The 16,519-nt window shown below is 38.0% G+C and overlaps 4 protein-coding genes and 2 long non-coding RNA genes across 9 annotated transcripts in view; 4 read left to right on the top strand and 2 right to left on the bottom strand.

Moving 5' to 3' along the window:
• Nucleotides 1-239: 239 nt before the first annotated feature.
• LOC124338397 lies at nt 240-1,557 on the top strand. 4 transcript variants are annotated; one of them, XR_006917785.1, is made up of 3 exons: nt 240-315; nt 657-730; nt 1,229-1,557. It is a non-coding gene; the product is annotated as an uncharacterized LOC124338397 (long non-coding RNA). The 4 variants fall into 4 exon arrangements; XR_006917783.1 differs by having other exon boundaries at nt 241-315; nt 654-730; XR_006917784.1 differs by having other exon boundaries at nt 246-335.
• A 543-nt stretch (nt 1,558-2,100) lies between these two features.
• LOC124338375 overlaps nt 2,101-16,519 on the bottom strand; it is a 32,059-nt gene continuing 17,640 nt past the window's right edge. Inside the window, exons 13-18 of the long non-coding RNA XR_006917754.1 lie at nt 3,326-3,416; nt 3,149-3,264; nt 2,688-3,078; nt 2,446-2,630; nt 2,230-2,367; nt 2,101-2,151 (exon numbers count right to left, since the gene is read on the bottom strand). This is a non-coding gene — a long non-coding RNA (uncharacterized LOC124338375). The remainder of the gene's footprint in view (nt 2,152-2,229; nt 2,368-2,445; nt 2,631-2,687; nt 3,079-3,148; nt 3,265-3,325; nt 3,417-16,519) is intronic.
• On the top strand, nt 4,599-5,832 carry LOC124338317. The gene is made up of 3 exons (XM_046792453.1): nt 4,599-4,762; nt 4,857-5,130; nt 5,193-5,832. Exons 1-3 carry the CDS (start codon nt 4,646-4,648, stop codon nt 5,687-5,689), a joined length of 888 nt encoding a protein of 295 aa, XP_046648409.1. The 5' UTR covers nt 4,599-4,645; the 3' UTR covers nt 5,690-5,832.
• On the top strand, nt 6,255-7,413 carry LOC124338300. The gene is made up of 3 exons (XM_046792436.1): nt 6,255-6,417; nt 6,489-6,792; nt 6,856-7,413. The coding sequence occupies exons 1-3, from the start codon at nt 6,304-6,306 to the stop codon at nt 7,350-7,352; spliced, it is 915 nt and encodes a 304-aa protein (XP_046648392.1). The 5' UTR covers nt 6,255-6,303; the 3' UTR covers nt 7,353-7,413.
• Nucleotides 8,214-11,122, bottom strand: LOC124338276 (chymotrypsinogen A-like). The gene is made up of 9 exons (XM_046792397.1): nt 10,312-11,122; nt 10,064-10,207; nt 9,679-9,992; nt 9,508-9,599; nt 9,297-9,426; nt 9,079-9,226; nt 8,847-8,995; nt 8,695-8,773; nt 8,214-8,629 (listed from the first exon to the last, which is right to left on the bottom strand). Exons 2-9 carry the CDS (start codon nt 10,200-10,202, stop codon nt 8,553-8,555), a joined length of 1,128 nt encoding a protein of 375 aa, XP_046648353.1. The 5' UTR covers nt 10,203-10,207; nt 10,312-11,122; the 3' UTR covers nt 8,214-8,552.
• On the top strand, nt 13,389-16,488 carry LOC124338252 (serine/threonine-protein kinase/endoribonuclease IRE2-like). The gene is made up of 4 exons (XM_046792348.1): nt 13,389-14,811; nt 14,888-15,408; nt 15,480-15,595; nt 15,671-16,488. The coding sequence occupies exons 1-4, from the start codon at nt 14,609-14,611 to the stop codon at nt 16,325-16,327; spliced, it is 1,497 nt and encodes a 498-aa protein (XP_046648304.1). The 5' UTR covers nt 13,389-14,608; the 3' UTR covers nt 16,328-16,488.

Raw genomic sequence — 16,519 nt, 5'->3', positions numbered from 1 at the left:
TATCCGCTCTATCTATATATTTAGAACCGTCACCTTTTAAATAAGAAACTAATTATATGTTTTCCTTTAACATTTTTAAATGAAAATAATTGCGGGAAAAAATTTGAGATTCTAGTCGAGTGCAAGTGTGATGTTGGATTCAGACGAAGCTGAAGGATCTATCACTAGGTGGCTAAAAAGATGTGAGTGTTTTCTTTTTTAGATTTCGCCATATTTTTGAGGCTTGAGTGGGCTGAGAGAGGTATCGTTAAATTCATTAGGGTTAGACTTTACTGATAAAGGTGTACTTTTGGACTTACTTTTCGTCATAATAAAGTAATTCCAGCTTCGATTCTGTAAGGTTACTGAATGTGAATTTTTTTGTGTTAATTATTAGCCTATGATACTTAAAAAACTTAAAAGTAATTATATTGATCAACGCTTTTTAACCATAAGGTTACATATGATGTTGTTGATGACAAGCACTTTTCTAATGTTAGGATTTTCAGTTAAGTCTGTTGGAAAAATGAAAAACTTAAGCCTGCTAACTGTGGATTCCTTAGTTACATTATAAAAGTAATTCTGAGGGAATGCTTAGTTTAACTCCTCTTTTGTCATTGTATTGTCTCACAGGACTGTTATCTGATAGTAAATTATTCTTATCTTTTTCCAAGTAGGACCAACAGCCTGGTGAAGTCTGAGCTTCTTCGTTGCTGTCCATTGTTCAACATGGATTTGACATAAGCGGCAGGTAAAGATTTTTCTCTTGCTTCCTGTAGCCTACTGCTGTGTGCTCAGTCCCTTTAAGAAACACTTAAGAACTATTGAAGTAATTAGTTTAAAAAATTTTTTAATTGTATTTCTCGTTATTGGTAAAGCTTTTCAACTGTAGATTCTTTTGTAATGGTTCTAAGAATAGTTCTGAGAGGATGTGTAGTTAAGATATATACTTGTCATTTTTGTGAGCATCACATGAGACTAAATTCCTCAATAGTAATTAATTTTTACAAGTAGGATTAACATCTAGTTGAAGTCTTAGCTTTACCTTCTTCTTCGTTCCAGTCTTATTCACATATGGATTTTTTTTCAGTTAGCATTTTGGATTTGACATGCTTGTACAGTTTTCTGAATGGTAAGCTAATAATTTGTGTTAACTCTAGTAAATAACATAAAAGTGACATCTATTTGTCTTTTCATTGACAGCATTTCCATTGATGCTGAACATTAATTCATTTAATTTCGGTTACAGGTTTATCGTGTAAGTTCGCGTAGTTGCTGTCCGCTGTGGCTCGTTGTTGCAGCCTATGCTGGCGAAAGATCTTTCTACAACAAGTTCAATTGGTCGTTCCTTGGTGTCGTGTTACCGGTCGGGTCAAAAAATCAGTTAATTTATAAACCTACAAACATATCCTTACCAAATAATCAGCAAATCCCACAAACTTATACCTTCCAATTCTTCAAACTCCACAAACATACACCTACCAAACCCTAAATTTATGCCCTAAACCCCATAAACCAATGTTAAACCATAACGATGTAATATCTGTAATAAATAAAAATAAACATTACATGAACTAATTTTTATTTCTTTTTTAAATTGTTCAAAAAATTCAATAAACAGAGCGTCCGGTTCAAGACGTATTTCTTCTGTACGAGTTAAACGCAACCCGCCACCACCGCTGCGGCAATGAGACAAAAAGCAATGGTTTAGATAGCAAGTAATAAACCATGGCTTTTTCTTTCATTGGGTAGTGGGTTGTTGCTTTGTTTAACTCGCACATGCTGTTATTGGACATGTCTACGGCCCCCAGAGATAAGTATCTGGACCGAGAAGAAGAGAGAAGTACGAGGCAAGTTTTTCCGGGGAGATGTAGTCATACTAGGCTTCCGGGTTAGACTCATGACCCTCCAAAAGTTTTCATCGGATCATGCGCCTTCCAAGTCCCCGTTCGACCAGAGCCCTCCCCTCCTCCTGGTTTCACAGCGGGTGAGTGACCACCTGCGGGCGTTGGTTAGTGGTTAGTTAGGGAAACGGGGCCACAGAAAAGAAGGTAGCCCAGATATGCACTTGTAATTTAGCTAACTACACAATTTATCAGTCTTAGATTACAGCATTCTCTCGTCGGTTTTCAGTTTCACCAATGGAGTCCATGATCAGTAGCGAAGGATTCCCTGTAAGCAGAATGAACATTTATTTGGATGACAATCATTTTCAATAATATTGTAGGCTGTAGCGACAAAAAGCAATACCTGGGGACTGTGTAAGGAGCTAAAATAGGGAGATTGAAGGGTAGCAGCCATTGGGTTAGCAAACAAGGGAGCAAGGGACCTCGTTGACTTTCTTGAAAGAACATTACTTTTCATATTTAGGAATCTGAAGGTTAGAACCTTTAGGAGAAAAAAAAAAAAAAAAACATTTTAAAAATAAGTAAAAGAATAATTAAACGGTTTTAAGTATATACTCACGCAACATTTTTCTCGCCAAAATCATCATCCCAAGGAAACGCCATCACACATCGCGAACAGCCAAAAATCTAAAGGGTAAAACTCCGTGCTGTGTTGAGAGCAGGGTAGTAGAAGTCGGTTGGGCAGTCGAATGATGCTGGCCGTCTAAATGATGTTCATGTAGGCCGCATCTTCTCGGTCATTACCTAAATGGGTAAATCAAGAAACAAATTGTAAACAAAATGTAAACTCAGTCACATGACGATGAAGAACACCAATCAGCTTTCCTAAGCAATCCAGAAGATGGAATTAGTCAAGTTCGATGACAAAACGAATGATCCGCGTTGAACGTGTGGTCATTGCCTTATTTTGGAGGGATAACCACTTAACCAGATGCCTCACATTTGGTCTTAATAGGCAACATCTAAATAAGAAACCAAACAATCATTAAAATTGCTATTAGTATTACAACTTCTCTAAATTCAATGTAAACACAACTATGATAGCATGATCACAATATTTAAACTCTTTTTTTGTTGTTGACAAATAGGGAGATTCAAGGGTAGCAAGGACTGCAAGGTAGCATAGTAGCCAGCGGGTCAGCAAACAAGGAATCTTAACTTCTCATAAAGTCAGTCATGCCAATTTAGAAACCTGTAAATAAAACAAGAATTCATATTAGACTGCAATTAATAAAGTTCAGTAACATGACAAGTGAACTTACACATGAAACCACCAATCATATCAAAGATTCTCTAAAAGATGGAATGAGAGATTGGTCCATGCTGGAGTCGGTGATCTAGCAAGTTCAATACAAACAGCAGACAATTATGATGAATCCTATTAAAACATGAGAAGAATATATGTTTTAGCATGAAATAAAGCTAGTGTTGGCTTATACCTGTATCATTTCGATGACACATTCACTAGAATACAATGAGTTTGAACAAAATAGTTGACGGTAGGCTGCACGACTTTCACGTTTCCTCTGACTGTGAGTTGATGAAAAACATTAAGGTTATCCAACATATACACGGAATAGAACACATCACCGACAAGTTAGACGAAATCACTCGAGTTTACCTATGAATTCATTGGTAATTTTCGAAGCTAGCTTAACGTTGACTCTTGACTCAGATGAAATGATATACCTAGGTTACAAGCGGGTTTTGTTTTTGTTTGAGTCGTCTGAGTTTTTTTCTCACGTTCTAACGAAAAAGCGAAGAAAATTTCGCGTTTGTCGTTTTACTGTTTAGGGCAAGAAAAGGAAATTCCGCATGTAGTTCTATATTTTACCACTAGATGGCGTGCGAAACTTTTTTCAACATTTTTTTGTGACCCTTTCGGCGTGCCATAGGGTACGAAAACATAACTTTAAAAAAATCGTTGGAGTTCTATTGTCGGACATGAAAATAATTAAACAAATTATTGGAGTTCTACTGTCGGGTATTTTATTTTTTAATAATATTTAAAAAGGTAGTTTCAACTATCAATGGAGTTCTACTGTCGTTGGAGTTCTACTGTCTAAATTATTTTCATGTCCGACAATAGAACTCCATTGAATTTTAAATAGTGTAAAAGTCCGTCAATAAAACTCCAACGATTTTAAAATTACATTCCTCTCGGTCAATCATCTGTCTTATTTGCTTGTCTTGCCGAATGAATCGGATGTATGTCAGATCAGATATTGTGTATCGTAAATTAAATTTAGGGAAAAGTTTATTGGCTGTATAAATTCTAAGGAGTATCAAACCCACACACATGTCAAATTAATGAAATTATATTTGAAGAACGCAACTGCATCAACAAGAGAAAGAAAAACAGATTCGCTGCAGTTTGTTTCATTCCATAATGTTTAGGAACTAACTAACTAATTTGCATGTGTCAATAACATATGGGCCGGGACCTCGGTTAGTCATCCTTTTTTTTTTCCTTTTTCAAATAACACGGATGCAAATGTTTGAACACATTATTTGAGCAATTTTCTAATTCAAATAGTTCGGATGCATGCCGTTCTCATGCACACACACGGTAAAACGGCGATGAAAAAACAAGAGCTCCCTATTTACTTTTGCCGTTCACCTGTGAAAAGAAACACAGATATTCAAATAAAAAGGTGGTAATCGATAACGAGAGAACCAGACGCATTAGATCCGTATAAAATGCGGCTCATCACTCAAGAGGAAACACACGAAGTCGAACATTCGAAATAAAATCCACTATGGCTGCTCACTTCTCGCTAATCTTTTTAAGTTTGTCGGCTTTGGTGTGCTGTTCCACTGGCGCCATCGCTGGCCTTTCGTTAGAAGAGCAACTGCGGCAACTAAACGACAATTACGTAAGTTTTGACAAAATAACACGTAAGTTTTGACAAAATAACAATTAACGAAATAAATACAATAAAATGGTGAAATTCTTGCGTAACTCTTCAGATGGAAATGAAAGAACTTTTGGCCACAAAGGACAGGCGATTGGAGGCATTGGAAGCTGACGCCATCGAGCAGAAATCTGTTATAGCTGCCTTGCAACAGAGCGTGAGCGGCACGCAAGTCGCCGCTGCAAACAGACAGGGAACCTCGACAGTCCCACGATCCTGCGCCGATCTCAAGTGCAAGGGAGAGACTATCAGCGGACTGTATTCCATCATGGGAGCCAAAGCTGTCGAGATGGTCTACTGCGACTTTTCTAAAGCAACTAACGATGCGGGTAAGCCTGTCTGCTCATTCAGAAATTGCCTTTTTAATCTGCCAAACTGATTGCACCAACAGGATTCCAAAAGTGGCTGGGATACGTTGACGTCAAATCGGTTCCAACTTATTTCTACGTCCAGAAAAACAGTTCCTTCACTACTCAATACGTTCCAATTCCGTTTGAAGTCGAAAGGGTCAACATCGGAGGAGCCATGAACTTGACATCGGGGATATTCACGGCCCCAAGGCCGGGAACTTACTTTTTCGCTTTCACCGGAGACGTCCGTTTCTTGGGTCCGTCCACCAACATTTTGGCTCTCATCGTGGAACTTCAACTGAACGGTAAACGAGTTGGATCCAGTCGGGTTACAGAGAGCAACACTGCCGGCAATGTCCACAGCGAGTTGACCATGCAGTCAACCCTGAATTTGATAGCTGGTGATAAAATTTCCCTCCAGATTACCTTCATGACCGCTGGAGGAGTTTCTTTTCTTTATGACAATCCAAATGCTGACCAGCGCTTCAATCACTTTACTGGTTGGCTGTTGGAAGAAAATCTGGCTGGCTTACTGTAAATGGTAAATCAGCCAACTGGAAAACATTTTGATTGATCTGTCCGAGTATAAGAATGAAATATCTCCTATTCAACCCACGTAGTTAACACTGTTTTCCTTTCTAGTCCATAACAATAAATGGATACAATTTTGGTGAAAGTAAATTTCGTTTTTTATTGTTTTTTTTTTACGAACATATGTTATCAAGAAAAAAATTAATGAATCAATTTCACCCATTGTTCAACGATCTGACCACCTGGCACTAACATTTTAAATCGAACTATCATGAATGATGTGCGGATTTTAGCCCAGGAAAACGAGACGTAGGGTTAATTAGACGCCACGCTAAAACACGGATCATTCGGGACTGTACACGAGTTATATGGAAAAGGCAAATACAGTTTAACAACTGTGTAGACTACTGCGTGGTAAATAAACGAATAATTAAGGATCTTGTTGACTTTGTCTCTCACGGTCTCACCAACTGCGTAAATAGCCAACGCGGCATATCCAATTGAATCCGACCAGTCGATATGTACCAGCATAGCTTGACGAATTCTATCCCTATAAAAATCCAAATTTCCATGCTGAGTAGGCACACAGCCTCGATCGTTCGAGAAGGAGAACATAAAAACATGGCTCGTCTGTCCATCGTAACGCTTTTAGTAGCGATAACAAGTTGGGCAGTGATGTACGTCGACGCTGACTTAACTGTTGAAAAACAACTGGAACTACTAAACAGAAATTTAGTAAGAGAAACTATTAAAAACATTTCCTTTTTCACCGCAGACTAACATTTTGGTATTAATTAAAACATTAGGTCCAAATGCAAGAAATGTTTGAAGCCAAAGTGACTCGACTGCAAACGAAAGTAAATCGACTGGAAGCTCTCGAGAATAAAGTTAGGCAACAAGAGTCACTCATAAGCGCATTGCAGAGAGAGAGGACATTCAGAGCAGCTGCCGGAGGCAATGTAACTCTTAGACAAGCAACATCTAAAATCCCACGATCCTGTGCGGATCTGAAAAACCTGGGGCACGTCTCTAGCGGATTGTTTTCCGTCATGGGAACCAAATCTGTCGAGATGGTTTTCTGCGACTTTTGTAAACAGTCAACTGACCTGGGTAAGGAATCCATCAAATAAAATATAGTCACAATCAAATAAAACAAGCTACCAAATCAAAAAGGTTTCCAGACGTGGATCGGAATCGAAGAAGTCAAATCAGCACCCACATATTTTATGGTTCAGTTGGTTCGAAATTTCAGAGAGCGAAATGTTCCGATTCCGTTCGAAGTTGAGCCAGTCAACATCGGAAGAGCCATGAATTTGCAGACAGGAAAATTCACCGCACCGCGACCGGGAACCTATTTCTTCTCTTTCACCGGATGGGTTTATTTCCCACCAGTTCCGCTGAAAGACGACTTCAACGTATTCCTTAACTTGAACGGCAACAGCATCGCCAGAGGTCACGTGAACGAGATGACCAACAACAAGCAAGTTTTCGGGGAACTAATGGAAACGTTCACCATGCAAGCGACGCTCAGTCTCAAAGCGGGAGACCAAATTTGGTTAATGGTTGCCTATTCGTCAGCCGGCCTAGTTCTGTGTGGTAGCAATGTCACTCATTTCACCGGTTTTATGCTACAAGAGGACATTTCCCAATCCGTCAAATTGTCGATTTGAGTCGATATGATGTAATGCAAGTTGCAATACAATTCAAAAAGGGTTGAAGGAGAAAAACAAATGGAATCAATTGTTAAATTATACGATGTAGCATTTAACGTATTGATTGAAAGAATAAGAGAAACCCACACATCAGCCAAATAGTTTGGACGAGCAACTGGACGAAAGAAAGAGGGTAGGTAGACAAGATCCTTACAGAAAAGACAAAAATTAAATAAAAGCCAAAAGATTCTAAACACTAACTAGAATGAGAAGCTGTCACTCGAACGTGTCAGCACAAAGTGAATAATATTAAGCTACCGCATAAAACGTGACTCGTGAAAATTAAATATCGAAAGTGCTGATATGGAACGCAGCCAACGATTTTTTTCAATTCTGCGGACACGTGACTTGTTTGTTTTCATCAATTGATCGTCCCAAATGCGACTGGTCAACAAATGTACCTAGTCAGAAATCAGGGGATGTTATACGTTCCGTTTGCCAGTACGGTCTACTGTCACGTATCAAATGGCACAGATCATTGACATGATTACGAGATTTAGCAAAGACGGTAGATCGAAAAACACTTAAAAAGACAAATAAAAACGTCGAATTGCCTAACCTGAGCATTTCGATGAAGCCTCTTACTCTGCGGCGGTACTCGGCTGGCAACTGCAATTGCCAAGGGCGAAGATTCCAGCTGCGGATGTAGTCGTTACCAATTCATAACCTCAATCGACCTATTATAAATGCAAAAAAAAAAAATGAAATAGAAATGGATATTGGTGCCTCTTTCATGATAGCCAAGAAGAAAACAAGTTTCGCAGAAGTGTCGAAGAAATAATGATTTAATCTCAAGAATACTAATATTACAATGCCGAGTGGCAAAATGTGTTTATGCACACCAATCGCCCGCTGGACCACAAATGGGAAATCAAGTCGTTTAACAACGGAAAGGCAAAACTTCATTTGTGTAGGATCTTACTACGTTTGCATATAAAAACTCGGGAAGACAGAAAATGTGAATACGATGAGAAAATGTAACAGGAAGGAGGACGTCATCCCCATAGATAATCAATAGCATTTTCGACAGTTCGACTGCCCACCTCCATCGTAAAAGAAATTTTAAGCAAGTTTATTGATAGCAACTAAAAAGAAGAGTTGGAATTTTTCATTGCCATATCGTTTCACGTTGGTAGTCGTCCTTGGTGTGGATTAGGTTTAATCCATGGTCAAGTATTGATCAATCCATGTCCTGAACGCCGACACTCTGGTTTTAAGGCCACGGTATGAACAACCTGTGAGAAACAATTAAAATCATTTGATTGTAACCAAATGTCTTGAATAATAATCAGACACTTACTCTTGGTGTAGCTGTTGATTCCGACTATGGTCCAGGCTCCTGGAGAAGGGAGAATAACTACTGGACCGCCGACGTCAGTCTAGAATTGAGCCACATTTTTGTTTTAGAACGAAGGAAACTGAACTTTATTGCTGAGGGAGTCGTTTACTTACCAAGCATGTGTATTTTACAGCATTTCCAACAGTAGTGCAGATGGTGGTGTCCGTAACATATTGACCAGCATATCTGTCGGTGTCGGCCTTGCAGTCGAAGTTAGAAATAATCGAAACCTTGGCTTGTTCCAGGTTTTGGGGTTTTATGTCTGTTGGGTCAAGAATTTAAAAAAGAAAATACATGTTTTTACATCTTAATCAAACTGATCATGAGTTTGCGATCTTTTGTTACCAGCAGTAGGTGCTCCCCATCCCAAAATAATGGCATCCTGGTCGACGTAATCGTCATCGGTACCCGCCGGTGGCAAGCAAACAGTGGAAGCAACACCCTTGGCAAGAACCACGGGAGAGTCCATTACAATGATGGCGATATCATTGGCCTTATCCAAATTAAAGGAAAATAAATCAAAAGTAAAAAAAAAAATAGTTCAATTTGTTGAAGTGACTCACATAGGTGGCAGCATTGTATTGCCTGTGAAGAAATATTTTACTGATCCTCCTTGTCATCTGGACGTCGGATTGGTCCGTCTTAAACATCCCAACCAATACAGTCACAGCACTTAACTCGTACAAAGACAGTCTGCAAGTGGACGAAGAAAATAAAAGAGAAATGCTTTAATAATTAAACGAACTTGAAATTAATATATGACAATCTTAATACTTTTCCAAACACTGAGCCGCCAATAAAACTCGTGTGTCACTAATCAAACTTCCCGTGCAAAATAACGAACCATCAATTTTTTTCAGGGCTACCTAAATTTTCATATGATTAAAATTTCATTTTTGAAGACCAATACCAAACGCTCTACAAACTAGAAATAAATCAACTTACCATGAAAGGCCAAGCTCCCTTTTTGGCTGAGGTTCCGCCAGAGATCCTTTCGTTAGACAATGCTCGTGTAGCAGGCATGGCCGGTCCAGCACCGCAAACAGGCGTTGTTGTTTGCCTGACGGGCAAGACATCTTCAAGAGCAAGGGGAGTAGGATAACCGTATGAATAGATCCATCCGTTGGGCGTCTGCTCCTGCTGGCGATACGCCATTGGGTAATAAGGATTGAAGGATGGTAGCAGCACGAATCCTGGATTGGTTATTTGGCCGTACAGCGTCTTGCCTTGATAAGATGGAGCATATCCCACACCGTCAACTGAATTCAAATAATAAATCACATTCAGCAAATATTCAAATTCAAAGAAAAGTAAAAGTAATTTTGAATACAATCGACGATGACGGCGTCGTTTGTACGGGAGACGCGAGGCAGGAAGGCGAAACTGGAGGCCGGGCTGCAGAAGCTCAGCAGAGTCACGATCGCAAAAAAGACGATCATTTTTGAAAAACCTTTTTGATCGCCCAACATTTTCTCTATAAATCAGAAGATTCAAAACATGTTATAAATTGTATCGTGTAAATTAGACTCGCAATTTTCTCTCAATAATTTTTTTTTAAAGTGTTTTTTATTAAACTACCTTGATTGTTGCAGACAGTTGTGTTGTTTCACTTGGGACGACCGTTGTGATTCACTTGCGAGCTGGGCTTCCTTTATATTGCGGGAGCGAAGACGAGCTTAAGATGCACTGCGGGACCGCACCCTTATTTTTCATATCTCCATAAACTGCGTTGAATTGAGCCACCGCCCTTTGAAATGATGGAAAAAAAATCCTAAAAGTTGTTGATTGGCGATTTCACATGTATGGAGATGGCTCCCAGTCAAAATTGCTCTTCACATCGGTTAGTTACCTTTCAAATTCCCCGTGAACTTGAATGGTAACTTTTTGCTTTTTTCTCGAGCTTCGCCGTGAGTGGAATGCTAATCAAATTGTTGGCCTTCAATAATCTTGATTTGGGCTTTGCTTCGAGCTTTGCTTCGAGCTTTGCTTTCTTGCTGTCGAAACAAAAAATCATTATTACATTATTCTGTTGTTTAAGTTTGTAGCTACTAGCTCAGCATTTTACATCCCGATATGATTAAAAATCATTCTTGATTAATTTTACTTCCCCAAATTTAGATTCTTAATTTCCCACACATTTGGTTGTCAATCAGTACAATATTAATTAATTTCAAATCATGCGAATATTTTTCCATCTATATACCATTCGCACGGCTGAAAAATTAAAAAGTTAAATCGCGAAATAAATTGCAGACATATTACGGGCATGGTAAGGGTGCGCATTTTTAGTGTTCAAAGCTTGGATTCAACTATTCAAGTCAATATTTTATTTATTTTGCTGAAGGTGATTTTCTCGACTAGCTGTTGCCATGGTCGATTGAACACAAAAGGGCGTTACCGATGACCTTCGATCAGAATTCTACATTATCAATCTGTTTTTTCATCCCTACTAAAAAAAACAAGTTTTCCGATGATTCTTGATAACTCATTGATTTTATGTTTCACAACATATTATATTAAAAAATGTTTGACATAAACTAACGTGAACTGTGATTTAAAACAAATACTTGAAATGCAAATTAAAAAATTAAGGGTTCAGTACGTGTGACAAACCAAAACACTACTAATTTCTCTGTCCATCAAGCGACCACTAATTAAAGGTTTGGATGAATAACATTTTCTGAATTAATTTTCCCTGTGTGGTGATAGGTTTCGCAACTTATTCCTGTTTTAAAATTTAGAAGATTATCGAGAAACTGAAGAAAAAACAACAATGAGAAAATTGAGAATGCATGCAATGATGCAATAAATTAGCCAACGTACGTGCAAAGAATAAAGGCAATCCGGTGCGGCACCACTGCTTGGAAACGATTTCGATCAATGGACGTGTTCATTTACGACAAAAACCCTTGCATTGTAGTATACGTCGCCTAACAAAATGAGTGCGGCCTATAAAAAATTAAAAATCGATGCAAATGGTAAAACAAACATCGCCATAGAAATGCTCTAATCAACGAAATTTTGGCTTTGTGTATAATAAGAAAATCAATTACGCAATGGTTTCAATCGCAATGCTCTTTTTTTTCGAATACCTTTATCCTTGCATCTACCTAATCACCGGTCATAAACCTTTTCAACGCTGGCTTTGGGAGAAACTGGTTGCTGGGCAACATCAACCTCATCAGTTTAATGCAAATGAATGTCAACTGCCAAGTTAAAAATAAACACGAAAGAAAAAGATGCACTAGACTTGATAAGGAACAAAACTTTTGGTTTTCATTCTTCCCATAATCCCATTGATGTCCCAACTGCATTCCAATAACGAGTCTCCCTAATTTCTCTTTTAATAGCGCTAATGTCAATGCAAACTCACTAACAGCGAAACACCTTGCAATTTTCTAGCACAGTTTCTTTTTTTTTTACGAAACTTGAAATCAAAATAAATATCAGGAAAAAGATCAATAACAATTGACTGGCCAAAGTGGTGACAGGTTATCAGCAGAGAAAGGGCAATGCGAGAAAATTCATTGCTGAAAACAAAGGCAAAATTCAATGGTCTAAAAGAAAGGTCGACTCTCGATACGATCTTATCATCTTTCTGTTAAGAAAATAAGTCCGAAAATATTGCCCCCCTCTTCTTTTCGTTTAAGTAAACAAATTAAACATTCATCAAGCTTTCGTCTTCCTGCTTGAATTGTCAAAATCACTTATTGAACTGCTATCCGGGAGGAAAAATAAATTTCCGGAATGCCGATTGTCAAGATTTGTGGGCTTCATTCCTGCTAAATAAATATACGATTCCTCCGCCACTTCCGCTTAAAAATAAAGACACCAGCAGATTGAGCAGGGGTCACAATTAATCGTTCGAACATGCAGTGTTTGTGTGTGTGTTGTTGTCACGTTTTGTGCTTCTGACTATTAAAAAAAGAAGAAGCTTACCTGTAATGTAGACTAATTACTTTTGTAAGTTGGTTGTACGGACAGACTTTCCATTGTAAATGAGGGCAGGGTAGTTGAGTCTCTTATTTGCTTCACGCGCCAAACACCTGCACGAGAATATTAACCAAGGACATGGAAACGAGTTGAGTTCGTCTATAAAAGAAGAAAACATATCAGTATCTGAATCGAAACGGTGGAACGCACCACTTTGGGAAGATCAAACAATAACTTGCAATTAACGATGTCTCGCTTCTATGTACTTCTCTTAATAGGTATTTCCGCTTTGAGTTGTTTGTCGACTTGCGTTACCGCCGGCCTAACAGTGGAGCAACAACTGAAACAACTTCAAAACAATCTGGTACGTTTTGTCAGATTTTTTTCTCATCACAGTTTCAAGTTTGCAAATATTTTGTTATTCGACTGAACGTATTCTGGCAACTTATTCTTTAGACAAATAACGTGTATGCACATGTTTGAACACATTATGAGCATTTTTCCAAACTAAGACAGTACAGTAGCACACGTATGGTTGAGATTTTCACTACTACCTGTACAACCCATCGTTCAAATCAAAGCTTTAGGACGTCCAAATGATTATTGAAAAGTAAAAATTGCTAAATTGCTAGTATAGCAGTTAATTTCTTAATGGAAGTTAGCTAGCTGTCGATCCATGCGTTGGAGGAAAGAAAAAGTAGGCTTACATCAAAATAACCACGCAAAATTTTTCAAAGTTCTAGGTACATCAAATCTAAAATCGTAAAAACACGTACAATCTAGAGAATAGCTGTAACAGAAACGGGTGATAACACAAACGGTGCCTCATAGCACTCTAGACTAAGACCCGTGACTTTTTCATTTCCAAGAGTGACAAATTATGAATCTATCGCAGTCTAATTTTTTGTTTTATTCTCCACAAACTGTAATGCAGTAGTAAACTTGCTGTATTCAATATCTTACCCTTAAAATGTGTTCTTTTTTAAAAGACGCTATCATTGAAATATTGATGGTCGTTATCAATTACTCGTATCAACAGACAGCTTTTGTACACAATGCGTACAAGGTAGTAAGCAAATAAGCTCATGGTATGATTTGGTGATGTTGATAAGAGAAAATCTATCATTACCTCACAATTGCCTGACTTCGTAAATCGCGCTGTAAAATTCGAAATTTTGGACCACACATACGTTTACGTCCAAGAGCGTAAAATAATAACGAGGGAGATAAAAAAATAGCAAATCTTACCTCGAAAAAGAAGGTCACCCGTGTCAAACCGAGTGTTGGCTCTGCAGAAATTAAACTTTACAAAATCGATAAATTAGAGAAAAAAATAAGATAAAAAAAAAAAAAATAAATAAATAAATACTACGTACGGTATTCGAATTTCTTTCCACTGTTTAAATTCAACTAATTTGGCATGTACAATATAGAAAATGGTTGTGAAAGAGACTATGATAACGCGCATAAAGTGATGTCGAACAACAAATATTATCGCCAAGACAATTTGATAAGAAGAAAGTGCTACACAAAATGGATTGTAAGCTATCGGCATTCCTTGTTTAGTTCAGAATCAAATTAAAAATAGGTGAAATGTCTTTTAGCCTTTTAGGTGATCCACTAGAACGCTGCCCCATTGAAATTTTTTTTACACAAATAACTCGACTAAGAGTGCAAGACGACATAATTTATAGCCATCAAGGTTTGTTCAAAAGTATATTGGATACGAAATATTTCAAGTAATCATTATTTTATGCTGTGATTATCTGAGGCGCTATCATGATGAAAATACTGCAGTCTGTTATCAACACTTGTATCGGCCGACAGTATTTGCGCGAGATCGGTTCAAAGCAGCAGCAAGTCACACCACTCTCAACAGTTTTCGCTTTAGAGCCGAAATTTCAAAGTCACGACTAAGCAATTACTGTTTCAAAACAACAAAATGGAAATCAAATTAAATAGGGAAGTACTGTTGGGACAAGGTGGCTTTGGTGCAGTGTTTCTGGGCACGTTTCAAGGCCGTGAAGTGGCGGTCAAAAGAGTTGAGCTTATTCGTGCTAATGCTAACGAGGGGAAAAATCTAAAACAGATAAATCATCCTAATGTCGTCCAACTCTTCCACGTCGAATGCACCGACGATTTCAAGTAAGATATCCAAAATAGAATTGTTATTTTTTTAAAGAATGTATTACAGAGATTAGTGTGCGCTTGTCTTCTACAGGCACTTTGCTTTGGAGCTGTGCACCGCATCATTAGATCAGATATTTCTAGAGCCTAACGATCCCAAAAAATACAACGGGCCTAAACTGCCGTATCATTTTGAAATTTTCTCCCAATTGGCTTCGGGTCTTGAGCACATTCATTCAAGAAATTTAATTCATCGAGACATCAAGCCGGAAAATATACTCATCTCGGTCGATTCCACGGGCCAAGACGTTAAGGTAACAATGAAATGGGCTGATTTTGGTCTGTCCCGGGCCGTGAATGAGCGAGGGACATTCACGATGAACAGTGGAGTAAAAGGAACAAGCTACTGGTACGCCCCTGAGTTACTAAGAATAAGTCATAATTTTCAGTCGCAACCAAAAAAGATGGAGCAGCCGAGAGGTACCGTCAAAAGTGACGTATTTGCTCTAGGCCTCGTCTACGCTTTTCTTCTTTTAGACGGAGAACATATTTACGGTTCTCATATAAATGAAATTCACGAAAACATTTTGAAAGGGAGTGCAATAAATATCAATAGTAAGTTTAGCATATTTACGTAAAAGTAATCATTTTTATACGGTGAGATTACATGTTTAATCATTGTTCAGAATTAGAGCGGTCGCATTACGCGTACGATCTCATTAACGAAATGTTAAAAATGGAACCTAATGATCGAATGTCTTCATCAAATATAATTGAAAGACTCAAATCTGAAAAACTAAAGGTAAACATTTAAAGTACATTACATTTGTAATGATCCGCATACCACCGATTTTCACATTTATTGATTTCAATGTAGCTTGCAGATAAAGAAAAGGTTATGCTTCAACTGTGTACAATAAGAGATCCAATCTTCCCTTCGACAGATCAAAGCGAAAAACTAAAAACCTTGATTCGCCAAGGAGTTGACGTGAACGTGAAAAACAGTAACGGAAGCAATGCACTACATTTACTGTGCCAATATAATTCAAGCGAAAGATTAATCGACATAATCCAATTATTTATCCAGCAAGGGATCGATGTCAATGGGGAAAACAACTATGAAAACAACGCACTCCATTTATTATGTAAATTTAATAGAAGCGAAAGACTGATCGATGTAATCCAACTGTTAATCGAACTTGGGATCGATGTCAATGGGGAAAACGATGAAGGAGACGCACTCCATTTATTGTGTCAATTTAACACAAGTGAAAGATTGATCGATGCAATGCAATTGTTAATTGAACTCGGGATCAACGTCAATGAGAAAACCATCTACGAAAACAACGCACTCCATTTGTTGTGTCGATTTAATACAAGCGAAAGAATAATCGACGCAATCAAATTACTAATCCAAGGTGGATTTGATGTCGATGGCAACAATGTGCGCTCATTTCTATGGGAGAAGGCCAATATTAATTATGATAAAATTATTAAACTCTTTCAATCATTGACAATTGATTTCATCTTCTGATGCTTTCAGCCGATCTGAAGTTAGTTGTCACATTGACAACGTGATATGAACATTTTTTATTGTTTAACTTACAGTCATGTCAAAGTAATTTGCAGAAAACACTGAGCGATTAAACGAATCATTAGGTAGTTAGCTACCAGCAAAGAATTGTCGACAAAATTAACGGGCAAGTAACCAAAGCAAATGACTGGC

Source organism: Daphnia pulicaria, chromosome 4 (assembly GCF_021234035.1).
Source record: "Daphnia pulicaria isolate SC F1-1A chromosome 4, SC_F0-13Bv2, whole genome shotgun sequence".
Classification (NCBI taxonomy): domain Eukaryota; kingdom Metazoa; phylum Arthropoda; class Branchiopoda; order Diplostraca; family Daphniidae; genus Daphnia; species Daphnia pulicaria.
The sequence above is the reverse complement of the archived record's forward strand: the minus strand, read 5'-3'. Positions and strand labels throughout refer to the sequence as shown.